We start from the raw sequence: 15,331 nt of genomic DNA on the forward strand, positions 1-15,331 counted from the left end.
TCCTAGAAAGTAGAATGGTTGGAGTAATAGGATGGAGAAGAAAAAGTGTCTCCTTTTACTTTGTTCAGAGCCCAGTGGCAAATATGTCTCGCCAATGGTAGAAATGAGGAAGGAGAGAAGGGACACGTCAGGCATCTGGGGTGTAATAGCAATGTTTCTTGCGGCCACTCATCTTCAGGCCCCTCACAGACTCACCGTGGTGGGCATCACCAGCCACCGATTGGCCTGTCAGGTCCCAAGTTCATGTTCTTCCCAGATACACTCTCATAGAACTTACTCTAGAATTTCTTACTTTCATAGATTTACTCTAGAAATGAGTTTTAAAATTTACTTTGTAGAAATAAGAAATTTGAATGAAATTGTCAAAGAGATAAATAAAAGTATAAAGTTTTGCTTTTCTACTGGGATGTTAGGCTTTTTAAAGAACTATCTATTGAGTCTTCTACGTGTAGAGGTAATTCACCATTTTCTGCTTCCCTCATGTGGTGCCCTCTCTCCGAACGTCACTGTGGAGCTCAGAACTCCCTGATGACTGCTTCTGCAGCTAACAGCCGTTACTCCCCACCTGAGCTGTACAGAAGCTCTCCCGCTGGGCAGCTCCCAGCCTGGCGTTGCCATGACTCCTAGCCATCTGGAAGTAATGACACTCCAGAACTGCTCTTTTACGTAGACCTGGCATGTATTTCCTTAAATACCACTCCCTAAGATCGTAGGTCCTTGTTAGGTTCAAGAGTACCAAACAGGGATGAGCTGTCTTCCTAAGACCACAGACCTGCAGCCAGTTGCCTTCTTCAGTTCTTGGGTCTGTATTTGGGCTGAGAATAAAGAGCATGTGAGATTTCATGATGGTAACTCAAAATCTGGAGTTTGGAGAGGATGTTCCCATTCGGCCTAATGAGCAAGAAAGGAAGACTTTGCTGCCACGCGAATACCAGGATTTGTGTATCCTCAGCTTCCAGAGGGCTTTCTTATTGTTGTCTCCCTGCTTATACTTCTAGTAGATATTTCAGGGTCAGTAGATGTGTCAGGAAAATACATTTTGAAGATTAGGAAACTGCATCCTTTTTCGAGTCAGCTTTAGAATGCACTGTTGGACTGAACTCGGCTTAGCCAGAAAACCCTCTCCGGTCTGATGGCAGTAAGTTTTCTTGTCTCGGGGTTCTTTCCACTGTGTATATTTTAGGTTTAAAGCAGCTTCTGATGACACAGGCAGATAGACCTGGTAAGGGAAATTACTTAACCATATTCTGCCTGTTGGGCTTAATTTATGATGCCTGTTGTGAGTTAGTTGTTATCGTGGACTTCGGTTACATTTCAGAAACTGGGTGGGGGGATGTTTTCGACTTGGCCTCTTGGAGCGTTCGTAAGGAAAAGTTATGTGCCCAGTGCTGTAGTAATGCTCTATGAGGCACACAGATGTTTCTGGAAGAGTCTGTTGAGGAGGGGCTCCTGGAGACACCCTCTTTCCAAGGAGCACTGTTCACAGAGCCGGGTACAAACACACCTCGCAAGCACAGTTCTTTCTTTGAAAACATCAGTTTTGAAATATGCCGGCCCCTTGTTCCGGGAGTGAGTTTAGCCGCGATTCTTGTCCATATTCATGGTACTTACGCTGATAAAATGATCTTATAAAAATATAATTCGGAGTCCAAAGAAATCAGATGGTTGCCAGATTCTTATCTCATTTGTCCTGAGCTTGTCTCCCTGAGGTAGGGAGGAGAGTGCTGAGCCAGCCTTCAGGACACTGAGGAGATGAGGGAGGTCGGATGACCCTCACAGGGCCACCCAGCAGCGGACAGCTAAAGCCAAGAACAAAATGTGGATTTAATTACCAGCTCGAGTCCAGACCTTATTATTCACATTAGCGCTGGTTATGGAGCTAAATATTTTAATGTATTTAAGAAGCATTTTTAATCTTTTTCTCTTCTATTTGCCTTATTAGTCTGTGGTTTATTTTATATAACAAAAACTTATATTATAAAGAAAATAGAAAATATGGGAATCAGATACAGGCTACTCTAGAACAAAGCATCTTGAGGTCAAGATGAATCACCGAAGCAAGATGGAGGGGCCTGTGGACAAGCTGCCCCAAGCCCTCGGGGCCCGTGTGAGCTTTTTTACATCGTCAAGTAATGCAGTTCTGATTTTTAATGAATGAGAAATTCAACTGAGACTGACACTTGGCATGAACTGCCCTAAGCTTACAATGTGAATCTATGAATCCACGTATTTAGAATAAATGATTTCATTTTACTCTTAATGAAGGTGCTGTAGTACTGTGTTGGGGATAGGGGGTTTTATGTAGTTTAAAAAGTCAACCAACTTCCTCTATGAAGTGACATCCTAATGATAGGAACTTGGCCGGATTTATGTAAATTGCAGTGTGCATTTTAAAATGGGGCCAAATTCACATTTTCGAGAAAGAAAACTTGCACTGAGCCTATTTAGAAAATGCCTTCCCTCTCCCTTCCAGCCCACCTCCCTGGCATACCGGGCACAGAGTGGCCCTGCCAGGAGCCACACGAGCCCTGGTTCTGATCTCCCACGGCTTTGGCTCCACGCTCTCCCCCCGCTGAAGGTGCTGGAAGCAAGAGGGCACGTGGGCTCCAAGGAGGAGCTCAAGCTGCTGGCCTTGCCAGAGCTCTGAGTCTCCCAGGACCTCACGTTGGTGTGCCCCTGTGTGGGCATGACAGCAAGTGCTTTAATTCGGAAGCCTTTCTCCAGGGCAGAATTTTAGTCTCCCTAGACAGAGTATACCGGCCGCTGCTCGCAGTGTGACAGCAGATGGTTAGCAACGAGGAAGTGCTCACCAGCCAGACCCCTGGGCTCTACTCCTCGGCAGCCCTGGGCAGTTAGCTCACCAGTCTGTGCCTCAGTGTCATCATCTGTAACTGGGGACAGGACTTAACGACTCACCTCACGGGGCTGTGCATACTGAAAATGTGTGACGTGCTGAGAACAGTGCCGAGCACGTACTGAGCACTTAATGAATCCCAGCTATTGCTATGTCTTTGTCAAAAGTGCTGCCTGCTCCCTCCTTCCTGGACTGTTGCTGTTCATTCCTGGTGGTTGCACATGGCTATCTGTGTCAGCCTCTCTGTCCTTGTATTTGCCCGCTCTGGATGGCAGTGGATTTGGACTGTGCTGATTAGGAGCTAGAAGCTGCCCTAAGAATAAAGTGCTCAGTGTTAGTGCCTGCACATAAGCACTGGGGTGGCACTTAGCAGTGAAATGCCCCATACTGAATGGGCAGTCACTGAAGAAGAGGGGGATTCTTGCTAAAAACCTACCCCCCCCACTCATCTTTAACCCCACACAATGAGCCGTACTGTGGCTGCACATGTGTAAAATGACTGCACGCTATTCACGGATGTCCGTGCATCACCCACTGTGGGCAGGCCCAGGACAGGTGGTCCAGGACAGGTGGTCCAGGACAGGAATGACCCGGGAGATGAGGCCCCCGCCAGCAGTCTGGGGGATGGAGCGCACCTGGTGTTTGTGTCTTCCTTTTGCTAATCTTTGTTTTCTATTTTCCTAAGTGGCTGTGGTTTTTTGTAACCTTTGACAAGTTTTTTAAGTGCTTTCATGAAACCACAAAGTGGAATGTAGTCTTTGATAATTTTAGTTAATCAGAAAAACAAAATTGCCCACACTAAAGTAGAAAGCCTCAGTTCTTTTTCTTTTCTTTTCCTTTTTTTTTTTTTTTTTTTTTTTTTCAGTAGGCTCCATGCTCAGCATGGAGCCCAATGTGAGGCCTGAACTCACAACCCTGAGATCAAGACCCTGAGCTGAGATCAGGAGTCAGACACTTAACCAACTGAGCTCCCCAGAAAGCCTCGGTTCTAAGAAAAAGCAGATTTTTTTCTTTTTTAAATACAAAGCTTGGGTAGAAATATAACAACAATGTTTACTAAGATAGTGGTGCACTGAAAAGTGCTTTTTAATAATGTAAGTTTTACAGTACTGATCAAAGTTACTGTTGAAGGTGATGACATAGTTTTGATTTGGACTTGAGCCCAGAGGTTTCTTCTAGTTGTTCTTCCTTCTGGTGAGAAGCCCAGTCACCTGGCTAACTGACTGTCATTTCTTAGCTCTTCTGGTTAGTGTTCCTCCATCAAAGACAAAGAGTCATTTCACTTTAACGTTTCTGGATGAAGGATGGTCTTGCTCACTCAGGAAACTCAGCAAATGGGTTTCTTTGGGTGAAAGTGTCTTACATAGCTTCGGGGTTTCCAGGACCAGATGACTCAAGGTAACAGTGGACAGCTGTCTACTTTCCAGCTCTCGTGCCTTTTTCTGTGTGAACCAACTAAACTTCTCTTTCATTGGCCACCTTCCCTCCGTGCCTGTTTCTTCAGCAGGTGCTGTGAGCGAGGGGAAACGGGTTGCTGGTGCAGGTCAGGGTCTGGGAAGCCTTGAAGCCCGATACATAATCACTGTCCTATCTCCACTTGGCCTGACATTTTACATTTAAAGTTTGCCTTTTTAGCTGTGGCTTTTAAATTGGGTTTTTTTTAACATCTCATTTTCCATTCCACCTCATGTATATCACACGGTCAAGGAGGCCTTGGTTCTAAGAATTATTTTTGTGTTAGAAAACCCAGTGTGTGATCATGTCAGTAAAGAGTGAAGAATTAACATCTCTGAATACCACACTCAGTATTTCTTTTCTCGATAGAATGTTAGGTATGGTAAGCTACCGTTTCGGGGGAAAAAAAAATTCTCTCACAGATTTCTTTTGCGTGTGTGTGTGTGGTAAAAGCCATATAAAATTTACCCTAATAACCATTTGTTGAGTTCTCACAGATTTCTTTCTATGCCCTCGATGTGTGAGAGCCCATGACAGTGGTCCTCACTAGAACTCAGCCGCAGATCTTGGTGGAGGCTTCCCCTGTGGACTTGGCATTGGGGTTGGCGTGAGCGGGGGCTCTGCTGCCCAGGTTTGGTGAAGTTGCCTAGTGGGAAGCCTGGGTGGGTGAGAGCCTGGGGCAGGATGCACTCCCTTGGGGATCTCTGGCTGCCGGTGGTGGCCTCTCTCGGAAGCGTTGCCAGTAATGGCACTGTACTCCCTGATCCCCTTGACCCAAGCGGCCAGTCTTTGGTCTGTCTTTGGTCCGCTCCATGTGAAACCGCCACAAAACCACAAGATTCTTTTGTGAGGTTTCTGAATGACTGAACCGTGCTGGGTTGTAGGAGGGACTGTTCACAGAGTTGATACACTTTGTTCTTTTGGGGGGAAATGGCTTTTATTAGACTGCAATGCCACTTTCCTTTTGAATTGCTCTCACAAAATTGGCCAGACACCCACCTGCAGCTGACTTCGGTTCTCGAAGTAGAATCATTTGCTGCAGGGGCTGCGTCGTCCCCTGTGGCCGTTGTGACAGGCTTGCTCTCCCTCCAGCCGATCCTGCCCCAGAGCTCACCTGGGAGCGCCATCCTTCAAAGCACATGTTTGCTTTGGTCTCTCCAGAATTCTGTGTTCTTGCAATGTCAAACTGCCTCGTTGTGCACCAGAGAGAGTTGCCCTGAGGAGCGGTGGGCTTCTCAGAAGTCTCCAGCCGTGGGGACTAAAACAGTTGAGTCACTGCTCTTAACTGGGTTCAGGTAAAGCAACAATATAACACGCTTTCTCCAGAAAACATAAAAAGTAAAATTCTGTTCTGTGTGGTAATTGTTGAAGATTCAACATGCCAGCAACCAGAGATGAGTGTTTCCTCCTTTCATTCTTTTAGGTGAGCGCCCACAGCTTGTTCACATTCAGTCTTTCTAGAGAGAATTTAGTCAGAGGGACCCTGATTCGAGTCCGCTGATTGTCTGTGTGTCTGGATTGTCAGAGTGCCCCCTGGAAGCCCTCGGCAAGGGACAAGAGGTGGTCTGGTCCTGCAGGAGGCATTTCATGGCTAGTTTCCATGCTGTGTTGCACTAAGGCTTAGTCATGGCCATGGTTTTTAGGCACCACAGTTACTTTTTAAAGGGGAAAAGCAGAAAGATTGGAGGGGAGGAGAGCACTGTCTCCTCGTGTGAATTTCACAAGAGTTAATGTGAATCGTGGAAGCTGAGATTTTCACCAGTTGTGATCCTCAACTACATGCATGCCGTCAGGAGCCCTGACAGAAGTCTGTAAAACACACAGAAGTGAACAGGGTCCCGGGAAAACTTTCTCAGGGTGTGCTTAGAAGCACACAGTGCTAACATCAGTGGAATGGTAACTCAGTATAGTAATGAAATCGGGTCACTGGTGGTGGAAATAGCATTGAAAGCAGGTACAATCTCAGTCACCCTCCATTATCCGAACTTTTTCTACTTAAGAATTTAATTCCTAAAAGGCAGTGATGATTTGCATTGCTTCCGCAAAATAGTTATTTTAAGTCTTTTATTTTTAAAAGGTTTTTTTTTTTTTAAAAAGTTAGCAAACTGGTTTTAAAGACAGTTTTTGTAGTGAGTTTAAAACATTCAGATGTGAACCTTGAGATAGAAATCCTCAGGACTTCTGTGCCCCAGAAAGCACCCTTTTTAGTCCTCCCTTAAAGATTTGTGGAGGAGATTCTCACGGTAAAGCCAAGCAGATAGGTTGTTTTTCTAATGATAATTTTAGTACTATTTGAAAACAGATTATTGTAGGAGATTCTGTTAGTAAGTTCTCCGAAGTCTTTGAAAAAGAATTTTAACTCAGTATGGGATTCTTTGTCAGAACAGGCTTGATTTTTATCATGCTCTGTCAAGTCCACAGATGTTTCCAATAGTTTCTGATTACTCTGTGAGGGGCTAAGGAATCAGGGCCAGAAATAAAGTCGAGCTTAACGTTCCTTCTTGGGCAGCCCCTCTCTCTCCTTCCCACCCTTCCCCCACCCGCAGAATGCACCACGTGGCTTTGAGCTGTCTGAAAAATTAATAAAACGCTCAAGAACGAAGCCAGCAAAGAGCTGGTGATGAGATAATGTGTCTTGAAGTTGTGCTTCCCAGGGCAGGGGGGCGGGTAGAGAAACCTCCAGGCAGCGTGATGGGCTGGGGGCGTGGGGCTCCGGGCAGGGGGTGACTCACTCGCACGGGCAGGTCACTGGTGGCCGTGGGAGAGCTCCAGCAGGCCTGAAGGGGGCTGTAGGAAATGTGGACCCTGCGGGGCCTCAGCACGCTGGATTCCGTGCTGGGGCTCCTTCCCTGGTCACGCCTCCCCTGGGGCAGGAAACATTCCTCCTTTTTGTTACAGGGATTAAGCACTTCCATAATGTGGGGTTTCACAGGGAAAATTCTCCAGCCTGGGCCTCTACCTTTAACCTTTTAACGTTAGCATCTTTGATGGTTCACGGAGCTGTGTGTAAGATTTAGCATGGTTTTCCCTGTGGGGAATGTGTACCGTTTTGGAGGGGATTAAACATTCGTGAGAAATTGCCTTTGTGGCCTAGCAAAGACAGTCCATCTGTTGATATGTGTGCTTTGTTATGGAAGAGTTCTGTTGTGTTCTGCTTTCTGTGGTTGTCTTGTGGACATGTGTTTCTTATTGTAAATATCTAAACTTTCTCTCAAAAGAGAGGCCATTAGGACCGGAGGATAATGAGCAGCTTAGGGCATGACGGGGCCCAGGGGGCCGTGAGCCTGCGCAGGAGGCATGGATTCCCAGGTCTCCGCGAGTGAGGGGGAGTGGCGAGGCTTCTGGAGGGAGGCTGCTCCCCAGTGGGAGGCCTGGCTGGTCCTTCCACCCACCGGCCGGCCACAGCCCAGGCCACCGGCTGTCCTGGACTGTGTGTTCTCCGTGCTTCTGCCCTGCAGGGGGACAGAAGGCTGGGCATGTGACATGCTGAACGCAGGCAGAGCTAGCTCCCAAAGTCACGTTTTATTTCAGAATTGTGACACAATTTATTTACAAACTGAGTGACGAGGTAGGTGCAGGAGCAGCTTCCCAGAGGGCTTTGATGGGCGGACAGAGCTTGAAGCAGACCTAGAGGGGACATGGGGGCTCCGAGCAGCCAGGATCTCATGCACACAGGGAAGACACACTCCAGGCTGTGAATCCCATGAGGAGAAGCCGGCGAGCATGCCTGGCAGGGCGGGCTGGCACCCGGCTGTGGGAGCTTTGGACCCCAAGCTCAGCAGTTTGGATCGGAGGTCCTTGAAGGGGAGGCTTAGCATTTCAAAAAGGCAACTGCCTGCAGTGCTCACGTGGCGTGGAAAGTGGGCCTGGAGTGTGTAAGGAGGGCCACCACAAAATCCACGTAACATGTGGCATGGCTGGGCAGAGGAAGGAAGTAACCCGAGAGACGGCCTTAGGTCTATTTGATAGCGTTTGGAGCGCAAGAGTTTTTAACTTGGGTAACTTAATTATGGTACCATTAGCCACACTGGAAGATGGACAAACTAGGGAGGTGGGTCACGTCCTGGACTGCTTTGGAGGGACACGTCCAAAACAATGAGGGGAATAGTGTCTAGCTGTTATTTGGGGTGTCTGCTTGGGGAGTCCTCGGCATAGAGGGTGTGGTTATGGGGCTGCATCAGGCCACAGTGAACAGGCAGCAGAGCTGGAGCCACGGGGCTGCCTGGGTTGAAGAGCCAGAGGGGACAGTCCGGAGAGGGGGAACGGGTTCACAACTCTCTCGTGTAGGAGATGTTAATGAGCGTGTGTGTGTATGAGCTGTCCCCACGTGTGAACGGTCCGAGGGGCAGAGGGCCCTGGCCACAGTAAGCGAGAGGCCACGAGAAGGCCACACACCTCTTTTATAAGTAGAAATCACGGCGTGGATGTATCTTTCTGGAGTTCATGGATACGCTTCAGAGGGCCTAAGCGTTGGTAGTTTTAATGGACAGAAAATGGGAGTGAGCTTAGTGAGAGGAGAGAAGAAAGGAAAGGAGCTTCCGGCCAGAACGCACGAGCGTATGGGAAAGAAGCCAGTGTCCACAGAGTGTGTGGGCCGGCATGCTGAAGCACAGTGTGGGCAGGGGTTCTGAAAGGCCTGGGATGGGAGCGCCCACTAAGAGTCATCCTGGAGGGCTTCGGAGAGAGAACAAGGCATGCTCTGCCCGTATGTAGGGATCTCGTGGCCTCTTTGGTCTCCCTGCTGTGCGACAGCCCAATGTTGGACCCACGTGGTACCAAGAGCCCCAATGCTGACAGCGCAGGCTGCTGTGGTGCCAAGTTGGAAGGGAAATTTCAGATAAAACGATCATGTTAGCACCCTGTGGTGCAGTGATCCCCCAGTGGCCTTGAAACAGAGCTTTTACAGGGTTGCCCTAGATTTGAAAGATGATTATTGTAGCACATGTTGAGCAGGGAGATAATAATGTCTCGGGCCCAAAATGATACGGGCACTCATCTGAAAAATTGTATCAGATTCTGACCATGAAACCCTCAAAAATCATAACCATGTATTAAAACACAAGACAGTCAATAGCTGCCCATGTAATTCTGAAGGTAAGTGAAGGGGCAGCGAAACTGGAGAGCCCAGACTCAAGCTGGGGGCAAGTTACTGCCCCGACCCCAGGATGTTGCTGGCCCAGGTCAGCCTCCCCCACCACAGGGGCAGTGACTGGGGCTCGCTGACGGGTGTCTCTCCCTCCCCAGCTCTCCGGCGGCTGCGAGCTGACAGTGGTGATCCACGACTTCACTGCCTGCAACAGCACGGAGCTGACCATCCGCCGTGGCCAGACCGTGGAGGTTTTGGAGCGGCCCCACGACAAGCCTGACTGGTGTCTGGTGCGGACCACTGACCGGTCCCCTGCTGCAGAGGGCCTGGTTCCCTGCGGCTCTCTGTGCATCGCCCACTCGAGAAGTAGCATGGAAATGGAGGGCATCTTCAACCACAAAGGTAGGAATCCTGAGGCATGGCTGGCTCGTGCCCGCTGGAAATGACTCTGGTGCTTCTGTCCCTGTTTCCTTGCAGCCTGGTCCCTCGTGACTCAGGCCGCTGTCACTGTGGCTCTGGGCCTTTCTAATCCATCAAGAGCTGGAGTGGAAACGAGGAGTTCATGTGATGATCAGAAATGATTGCGTCATTTCCCAAAATGGTATCTGTTTGGAGAATGAGAAGGGGGCTCTTCTCTTTCTCGGCCAGTGTCATTCATAAATTGAGAACACAGAGCAGGGACCATTCTCTTCCAGGCGATGAAAGCAGGTAGGGGAGGTGGGATCACATTCAGCTTCTCCTTCATCAGGTTTTCACATTGTGGGTTCTTTTGTTTTGTTAGATACCCCTGTAGAGTATCTCAGAACTCACCAAAATGCCCAGGCTCCCCATGCAGCATCTGGACGGAGCCGGCCCTGAGGGAGAGGGTGGTGGGTCAGGCAGGGCTCGGGAGGACGGCTTCGGCTGTGCTGCGGCTGTGCTGCGGCTGTGCCGCGGCTGTGCTGCGGCTGTGCCGCGGCTGTGCCGCGGCTCTGCTGTGGCTCTGCTGTGGCTCTGCTGGCAGGGGCTTCCGAAAGAAGCACTTTTCCCCTGAAACGGCAGACCATCTGAACCAAACAGCATTTGGCATTCCTTGGTGATTCTTTTATTGAAAGGTAATGGTGGCGAGACTGCTTTACTGTGTGTGTCTAGATGGGTCAGTCAGGGGCTCCTAGCAGGCGCACGAGGGCGCTTTGTCCACAGTGTCCAGTGTGGCAGCCGCTGGACAAGGGTGGGCGCAGGGCGTCATTCAGAGGCAGCCGGTCTGAGCCGAGATGCTTTGCAGGGGGAGGACATGCGCTAGATTTCAAGAGCTGTGGTGAGAAAGACCGTGCACAACTATTTCAGAGCCATGACGGGCTGAAGTGACAAGATACCGTGTAGAGTTAAATAGAATGGCTTGTTAGAGTTAATGTCTTCATTTCCTGTTTCCTTTTACTTTTGAAAACTGGCTACTAGAAGGTTTTAAATGGCATATGCAGGTTGCTATACGTTTCTTTTAGTGCTGGTTTCCCCTCAGGGAAAAGCAAACTTGAGACTTTAAGCCCTCTTGAGAAACACTGGTCATTTACAGCTTCTAGAAAAGTGCAGTAGGTGTAGAGTTTCTCTGCCTCAAACCATATTGTGTCACAGTCTCCATCCCTCTGTGACGCTGGCAGATGGCAGACTGTTCCCGGTCTGGGGCTGTGCAGTTTCTTTTCCTGAGAGAAGATCACTCCAGTCAGCCATATTCTAGTTCTTTTCTGTTAATTTTGGAATATTCTGGTCACTCCCTTCATTTGTCATCTGTGCTCTCCTTGCTTTCTTCATGACCCGTCTTGGGGCCCGTCCTCTGGCTGCCAGGTGCACTGAGCTCAGTGCATTGAGCTCAGTGAGGCTGCAGAGGATACGGTTACTGATTAGCTCACCTCATTCATTATGGGCACAACCCTGGTCCAGATCCCTTAGGGCCTAGATGTGACCTAAATGTCACCCCAGTAAGAAACCAGAAGAATTCAGCTATCATTTCTCCAGGGACCCAAACAGAAAGAGAATTTTCCAATTTTGGCCAAAAGCTGAGGTGTGGGCTTTCGTTCCTGGCAAAGCTGTGAGTTTAGAGCAGTGTTGGGCCCCCGCCTCCCCCCTGCCGCCCCCACGCCTGTGGCCCTTCAGCCCCAGTAGGGTTCTGCTCTGGGCCAGCCCATCGTTAGAGTACTTCCAAAGTTGCATAATGTATTTAAGTCCTTGAGTTGGAATTGAAAATAAAGAACAACTTTTCCCCTCGAGTTTCTCACACAGAGGAGCCCCGGTGAGTTTAAGCATGCTACAAATAACACTTGTTCGGAAAGATTTCTTTTTATATGTTCCTTCCCCGTGGTGTGCTCTTTGCTTCCCAGTGTTCACAATTGTGGGCTAGCTGAGAGGAAAGAACTAGGTATTTATCACACTTGACTTTGTTCTGAAAAGTTCTTATGGAGGTGGAGTTTTTGCTGGGTTTTAAGTTTAAGTACCAGTTTGTTGCCTGGGCTTTTTGTCTCTTACTCTGTGACACTTTGGCCCCTGGGAAGTTACTCCTTAGCCCCAAGAAACCCCATCACGGTCTTTTTAACAAGAGGGTGTGTCTTCACTCAGTAAACCCTGTTGTGAATTAACAGCCAGTCAGTAGATGGGGGCTTAGAAACCTTTTCCATTTTTAAATACTTTCCTGCATTTTTATTTTTCCTAGAATGCAAAGAACCTCTTAAGATTGTCTGTTTGCTTGCAGTGTTGGGACCTGGGCCGTAGATTAGGGGAGGGGAAGTCTTTCTTTGAGCTATGGACAGGCCTCTGCCAGAGTGTCCTGTCCAAGTTCAAGTCCAGGAAATTGGGCAGCAGTGACGAGGTTCTCCACCTAGGAGAAGAGACCTTCATCAACTAGGATGAGGATCTGGGAATTAAGTCCAAGATAAAGACACAGAGACTTAGGGAGCAAGAGGCCACTGCCTCCTAGGACATCTAGATCTGCTTCAGCTCAGCCCACAACCCTTCTTCTTGCCCTTACTTGGAAAGGAGTGATGCCACCATACTGCTCGTACCCTGGCACGCATCGGGCTGTTAACACCTGTTACACACATGCGTCTCCTACCTGATGTGGGGTCCCAGACTGGGCTTGTAGGACGCTACAGTGACGAGTTACATGTGGCTACTTCTCTCCAAGAGCTTGCTGCCTATCGCTGGTGCATCTCCTCTTGGCCATCCCAGAAAGCAGGTTGTCTTGCCTCTCACATACTTCCAGACTCGTGACAGTTAGGGAGTTGTCATTATGTATCTGTCTCTAGACAGTTTTTTAAATGCCTTCAATCTTTACTGCTCTGACCTCCCAGGGAGGAGGCACATTTACTGATTTCTGATTCCAAAATTTTCTCAGTTTTATTGCCTAAATAATTTTTTCATAATTCCTTAGTCCAAAAACCTTAAATTTCCATAAATTTCAAATGTGAAAATCATGCCTGTTAAGGTCATAAATACATCATCCAAGAAGGCCCAGTACTCACCGATAGCGCTGCCCAGGTTCATGTGATGGTTTTTCAGCATTGTTAATGCGCGAAATCTGTTGGACAAGGAGAATACTTGGAATTTGTGAGCAATAGGTCTCTATCCTTTCTTTCTCTCTCTCTCTCTCTCTCTTTTTTTTTTTTTTTAAGATTTTATTTATTTATTTGACAGAGAGAGACACAGCAAGAGGGAGCAGAAGCAGGGGACTATGAGAGGAAAGCAGGCTTCCCACCGAGCAGAGAGCCTGATGCAGGACTCGATCCCAGGACCCTGGGATCATAACCCGAGCTGAAGGCAGATGCTTAACGACTGAGCCATCCAGGAGCCCCTCTCTCTTTTCTGTTAAACTTGAGTGGTGTAGGAAGAGGTTAAAAATATATTTAAAAGGAACAAGACATGTAACTGCTTGATTTGTTTTCCAGTGTGAACACTATTTGTTGAGAAATGCTTTCCGTCCTGGGGGAAAGGCCTGTGGAAGCAGGTTGCTGGGGGAGCAGTCTTTGCAGACGGGTGGTGTGGTTGTTCAGTGTTTGATTCCTGCGTCGCTCTGGCCACCATTCCATGTTCTTGCTGGAGTCTCCACCAGAAGTTACATGGACCCTGAGAACATGAAGGTAGAAGAGGGTTCAGCACATCCTCCTGCTCATCCCGTCTAACTTGGGTTGTGCTGTCTGTGTTACGTCAGCATCTGGGGCGGGGTCCCAGACTTGGAGACCGTGTCTGTGCCCCGCAAGTCTGACCCGCAGCGGGGACTGACAGGCATGGGTCTCTCTCACTCGCCTGGGGATCACGTATGGATTCACTGCTGAAATCGATGCCACGTAATTATGTCTAATCTCTTAGTAAATCCAAGGGATTTTTCTTTCCTGCTGTCTCAACTTGTAAAACTTGTCACTTTGTTCTGTTCTTTACTTAGTCTTGGTCACAAAAAGTAGACAGGAGTATCAGCTGCGTTTATGTTCCTTATGAGGCCAATTCAGAGCGTCCTTTTTCTTACGCTGCTTTGGCTAAGTGATCCAGCTTTCCTCTCTCCTCACATCTCAAGTGACCCTCCGTGATAGCGCTGGGGCGTTTCTCCCCACGGTCCCGGCGATAGTCTAGCTTGTGCACCTGCTGCGGGGGGACATGACCGATACCGAAACCTGGAGCTGGTGGTGATGCCACATTGGTTTTCTATGTGGTAAAATGCACATAATATAAAACGTAACCATCTCAACCAGTGTTCTCTTCAGGGACATTGAGTTTCTTCACACGGCGCCCCTTCACCGATCGTCCGCCAAGGCTGTGTCCCCAGTGGACACTAACCCCGGTTACCTTCTCCCAGCCCCTGGCAGCCACCGTCTGCTTTCCGTGTCTAGGAGTTTGACCCCTCGAGGGTCCTCCTGCAGTAGTTCTGCTTTTGTGACTGGCTTATTTCACCCAGCACGATGCCCTCAAGCTCATCCATGTTGTAGCTTGTGTGTCTGAATGCCCGGAGCTGAAAAGAGTCCACGGTATGTGCAGGCCACGTTTCGTCCCTCCTTTCGACCACGGCAGACACTGGGGTTGCTTCCCGCCTGCAGTCGTGAATAATGCTGCTGTAACCAGGAGTGTTCCGGGGTCCTGAGTCCCCGCTTCTCCTGCTGTGGGGAGTGTACCCAGAAGTGGAACTGTCCTATGATAATAATTTTTTTTTTTTAAAGATTTCTGAGCATGCCCACCACATTGGGTTACCTTGATCTAAATAACATATTTCAGACAGACTTCTCCAGTGCCGCCATCGCTGCTGGCCGGCAGCCCTCCCAGCCCTGGTGCCCCTTCCTCTCTTACTACAGCTAAAGTACAGATCGCGTCAGGCTGTGCTCCTCAGGGTCCTTCAGTGACTTGCTGTCGCTCAGGAGCCTCGTGACATACCCTCCCCAGGTGTGCACGCAGCCGCCCCCCTGGTGTCATGTAACAGAAGGGGTTTGTCTTACTCCCTCGCCCCTACCTGACTTTCTCTGTCCCCTCCTACCAAATAAATGAAAAACCCTAAAGGAGGAAAATAATGTATCCGGTGAGTCTGTGGAGGTGAGGGAGAACGGAGTGAATTTGGGGGCAGTTAACAGTGTTTCAGAGCAAAGGCTAAGCTGAGGATAACCTGAGACAGTCCCGATGAGATGTACTCAGGGACCCAGACCCACAGGAAGCCCACAGGAACTTACTGCAAGCGCTTTAGAACAGATTTCAGTCCGAACAGCGGGTGCAGATACGGTGCTAAACTTACGAACATGATCCTGCAAGTGGACACAACACAGGTTCTCAACACCAGGACTGATGAGGGAGGCAGAGAACCCTTCCATCACCCTGAGAGGGCACAGAGGGAAGCTATGCAGGGAGGCCTGGGAGGGCGGTGGGCTCCCCAGGAGGCTCCCTCAGCAGGGTCTCCATGGGCAGGTGAGCACAGTTCCTTGTCACCCGCTCTG

The 15,331-nt window shown here is 49.0% G+C and overlaps 1 protein-coding gene across 4 annotated transcripts in view; it reads left to right on the plus strand.

The window, feature by feature from the left end:
• Positions 1-15,331, plus strand: part of TRIO (trio Rho guanine nucleotide exchange factor) — a 224,991-nt gene that overhangs the window by 139,354 nt on the left and 70,306 nt on the right. For all 4 annotated transcript variants that reach the window (XM_013060766.1, XM_013060767.2, XM_045082027.1 and 1 more), the window contains one exon: positions 9,554-9,797. In XM_013060766.1, the coding sequence (XP_012916220.1) occupies positions 9,554-9,797 (244 nt within the window). The remainder of the gene's footprint in view (positions 1-9,553; positions 9,798-15,331) is intronic.

This window comes from Mustela putorius, unplaced genomic scaffold (genome assembly GCF_011764305.1).
Source record: "Mustela putorius furo isolate JIRA1106 unplaced genomic scaffold, ASM1176430v1.1 tig00000589_pilon_pilon_pilon, whole genome shotgun sequence".
Lineage (NCBI taxonomy): Eukaryota > Metazoa > Chordata > Mammalia > Carnivora > Mustelidae > Mustela > Mustela putorius.